The sequence below is a fragment of the Typopeltis vanoorti genome, chromosome 3 (assembly GCF_054136105.1).
Source record: "Typopeltis vanoorti isolate ZY-2024b chromosome 3, IOZ_Tvanoo_1.0, whole genome shotgun sequence".
Lineage (NCBI taxonomy): Eukaryota > Metazoa > Arthropoda > Arachnida > Uropygi > Thelyphonidae > Typopeltis > Typopeltis vanoorti.
The window spans coordinates 76,332,631-76,336,674 of record NC_143551.1 but is presented as its reverse complement, the minus strand read 5'-3'; the positions used below and the strand labels follow the sequence as shown (position 1 = coordinate 76,336,674).

The window sequence follows — 4,044 nt, the reverse complement described above, 5'->3', positions numbered from 1 at the left end:
CGGCACTGATCTGCAATAGGTCTTGTGACCTTTCGTGTGTGGATCAGATATAACAAAAAAGTTAAATAACGCAGGTTTTTACAATTGAAACCTTTTCCCAGTGATCAAGTTAAGGTGTACACAGAGGTGTATTGGAGGATGGGGGGGTTATCCATTTAATCTTCAACTGGGGACGTGCAACTTTTATAATGTCTGCTTTAAGGATAATTATACTGAAGAATATATATTACCATTCATTTTGTGAAGTCATTTAAAACATTACTTAAGAATGCATATATGCTCTGATGTCTGTTTTCATCTTTTCTCCAGTAAATTCCAAGTTAACTTTCTCCAGTAAGTCAAAGATAAGCACGAATGTAGCATCATTACTTTCTGATCAATCTATGTAGTTTAATTACGTATTAAAGAAAATATATCTTTTCGAATCTCTTATCCTAAACTCAGACATTTGCCACAACACCAGTGTCCCATTGATTATGCAACTACGTGTGTGGGATTGGGACTAATAGTAATTAAAAAAAAAAATGCTGGAACAGCACAGCTGTAATTTGACACCAGCATAAATCCACTAACAGGGTTTTTATGAAGAGATATTAATATGCTGTGGATTGAGTGAAACTGGCTTAGTTTTTCTCAAACAACACTTTAAATCAACCGACCGAGCTATATATTTAAAATCACCTGCCCTTATGCAAGCACACACACACACACACACACACACACACACACACACACACACACACACACACACACACACACACACACACACACACACACACACACACACACACACACACACACGCACGCACGCACGCACGCACGCACGCACAAAATCATTCGCCTTTACCTAGGTCATTTAAAAATGATTTGACAAATCTGCATCTACTTAAAAACTTGACTTCTGCGAATCCCCCCCCCCTCCCATCAAACCGACACAGAGGATGTCCCACTGGGCAGCCAGGAAACGATGTCCGTTGCCACGTGCATATTAAACTACCTACTTACAGGAAGCTACCCGTGCCAGAGAGGTGGCTTGCCACGTGTCCAGCGTCCTTCCCATACAAACCGGTTTCCCGCTGGCTAGCCTTGTTTACACGCGGAACTCTGTTTACTAAGGTTGTCTCGGCTTGACGAGGGCGGAGTTTTCCCACAGCGGACCATGTTCTTCAGCTATGCTGATAAAAAGCTCTGGCACGTGTATGCCTTGCCATCACGGCAGATGGCTCGACGCACTTTCTGATTTACAGACGGCTGTTATCAGAAACGATGTGTGGCGGAATGTCTGTTAGCCAATCAGAGTTCAAGTGTCGCGAGCCACCGGGATCACACCTATCAACAGTATACAAACGGCCTCTGTGATTGGCTAGCGTGGGGAGAAGGTAGCGTGGGAAAGAGTGTCTTGCTAATGTCTCAGGCCTGGAACAGGCGCACGCCTCGGTGACCCCGGTGATAATAAAACCCTGATGCAACGGCATTTTCTCACAGTGCTCGCTCTTAGCTCTCGGAGGAGTTCATACAGTGTCAGACACTTTGGATTCTATCGTCACGAGGGATTGTGTATACATATACTTGTGCCACCATGCCTGTGGAAAAATGTGTATCGAAGGCTAGTGAAGCTAGAAGAGTAAGTATCATTTTATTTTATTTATGTTTTCTTAAAAAATGTGTCTTTTTTTATCCTCATCGGTTTCTTAATAATATTAAGGAATCGTATAAGAAAAATAATTTAACTTCGTTAAGAATTTTGGACTAAAAGAAATGGTAAAGATAATCATAAGTTTCAGAATTTTGTGTAAAATGTAACGTCTTAATTTTATAAAATTTAATATCTTAACTTTAGAACCTCATTTTTCTTTACACTCTTAGCTTTATAATTACATTTTCTCGATTCAAAATTCTCAAACATAGTTTGACTGTTAACTTGACTAACTTAACATTAAAAAAAAAGTGGTATTGCAATAGCCTAATGTATTTATCGCATTTAGTTTTGTAATGAAAGCAAAGTACTACAACGAAATGTTTTTATTATTTATAGAGCACGAAGCCAATTATGGAAAAACGACGTCGAGCAAGAATCAATAACAGCCTAAGTGAACTTAAACATCTCATCCTGGATGCCTTAAAGAAAGATGTAAGTATCATTCTTGCTTATATGTTGTTGAATTTAAGATTTAATGTCTTAAGATTAAAATTTTCATAGTTTGTATGGTAACAGTTTGTGTAGATTACAGCGAAAAACTTACCTAATAACGCTAACTTAATTTTTAATGTTTGCTGGAAATACTAATTGCTACGTATCTCGGTAAAATAATAATAATAAATTAATTGCCCTGATATAATTTACAAATCTGAGCTATGTTTTCTATAATAAGGTGTGCTTATTAATTATTCAGAATAACGCATTTTAGCTTTATTTCTGTAATATATTTTTAATATTCTATATGTAATTTTTCTTTCTTTATGGATGTTAATAAACTAATTTTTTCATTTTTTTTTTCTTTATAGAATGCTCGCCATTCCAAGCTAGAAAAGGCTGACATTTTAGAAATGACTGTTAAGCATTTGCAGAATTTACAACGGCAACAAATGACAGGTAATTATTGTTTTTTTTTTTTCTTTTTCTGTTTAATGACATCAATATTTGTACATATTAGTAAATTTAAAATAAAATAAAGAATTACAAAATATATATTCGACAGCATACATATGTATGCCATTAGTTCTAGTAATTCTGATAGTAATTTCACTCTTAGTGTAAAATATATCATAAATAAGTATATTTAAATATTAGTATTAAAAATATAACTGAAACACTTTTCCCATTTGCATACCTATCATTTTGAACATCACTTTAAATATCTTTCAACCAGAAAGAGAGAGAGCTCTTCGTTATTTTTTCATATTTCAAACTACTTCATGGGAACTGTATTCAGATATTTTTAAATTATCATAGCATGAAATCAGTTTTTACTAAAAATATTTTTCTTATGAATCTTACTAAAAATGTATTTGTTTTTCTTTAACAGCACCCCAGTTTTCTGATGAAGCTGTTATCGGCAAGTTTCGCTCTGGCTTCAACGAATGTGCCAGTGAAGTTAGCCGTTACCTGAGTCGAGTGGACGGAGTGAATCCCACTGTCCGACACAGACTGCTGAGTCATCTATCTAACTGTATGTCTACCCTGAATTCTGCTCCTACTTACTCAGCACTCAATATTCCATCAAAGTTACAACCAGTTCATGTGCAAGTACCTCATGTTCCTATTGCTGATGCCCGTGACTCTTCTGGTGATCTAGGCAAAGTGTTCAGTGGACTTCATCTTGTACCTACACGTTTACCTAGTGGCGAAGTAGCATTCCTTCTTCCTGCACAGACTTACAGTCATCCAAACAATCTTCTTGCTGTCTGCACATCGCCAGTTCCTCCAAGTACACCCAGTTCAACTACTACCACATCTCCCAGCCTTGTAAGTCTACTGTGTTCTCCAAATATGTTAAGTCCAGCATCAAGTGACAGATCATTAGCATCTCCTGACTCAATATCTGCTCCAATCTATGAGCCAGTATCACCTGCACCACCTCCAGAATCCCATATTGAATCAAGCAGTGTGTGGAGACCGTGGTAAACCACTGAATGGACTTTATGAACTCTTGTACAGAACTGTAAATAACTTGTAAACTGAACTGATCTGTGATATCTTAAAAACCATCCCGAGTGAAATATTTATACAAAATTTCAAAGCTGTGATATTCGAACGCACAATGACGTGTTAAAGAAATTAAATACTAAGATTTTAAATTTATTTCTTGTTTCAGTCCTTTTTTTTTCCCTAGCATAAGTTATTTACAAGGTACAATACTATTACAAATATGCACATGCAACCACAAAAACATTTCCGATTTAAAACAAAATTAGTGTAATTAATCATGCAAATAATATTCTATATTAAACACACGCACATACAAATTATGCAATTCATATTTATAAAATAGGCGTGTTGCATTCTTGAAGATTAATAATATTAAGCTTCAAGAAAGTAACAAG

At 35.9% G+C, this 4,044-nt stretch overlaps 1 protein-coding gene across 1 annotated transcript; it reads left to right on the top strand.

Annotated features, from left to right (window-relative positions):
* The first annotated feature begins 1,444 nt into the window (after positions 1–1,444).
* On the top strand, positions 1,445–3,802 carry LOC150108282 (transcription factor HES-1-like). Its single transcript, XM_090415724.1, has 4 exons — positions 1,445–1,624; positions 2,036–2,131; positions 2,506–2,593; positions 3,027–3,802. Exons 1-4 carry the CDS (start codon positions 1,580–1,582, stop codon positions 3,623–3,625), a joined length of 828 nt encoding a protein of 275 aa, XP_090271850.1. The 5' UTR covers positions 1,445–1,579; the 3' UTR covers positions 3,626–3,802.
* The last annotated feature ends 242 nt before the right edge of the window (positions 3,803–4,044 follow it).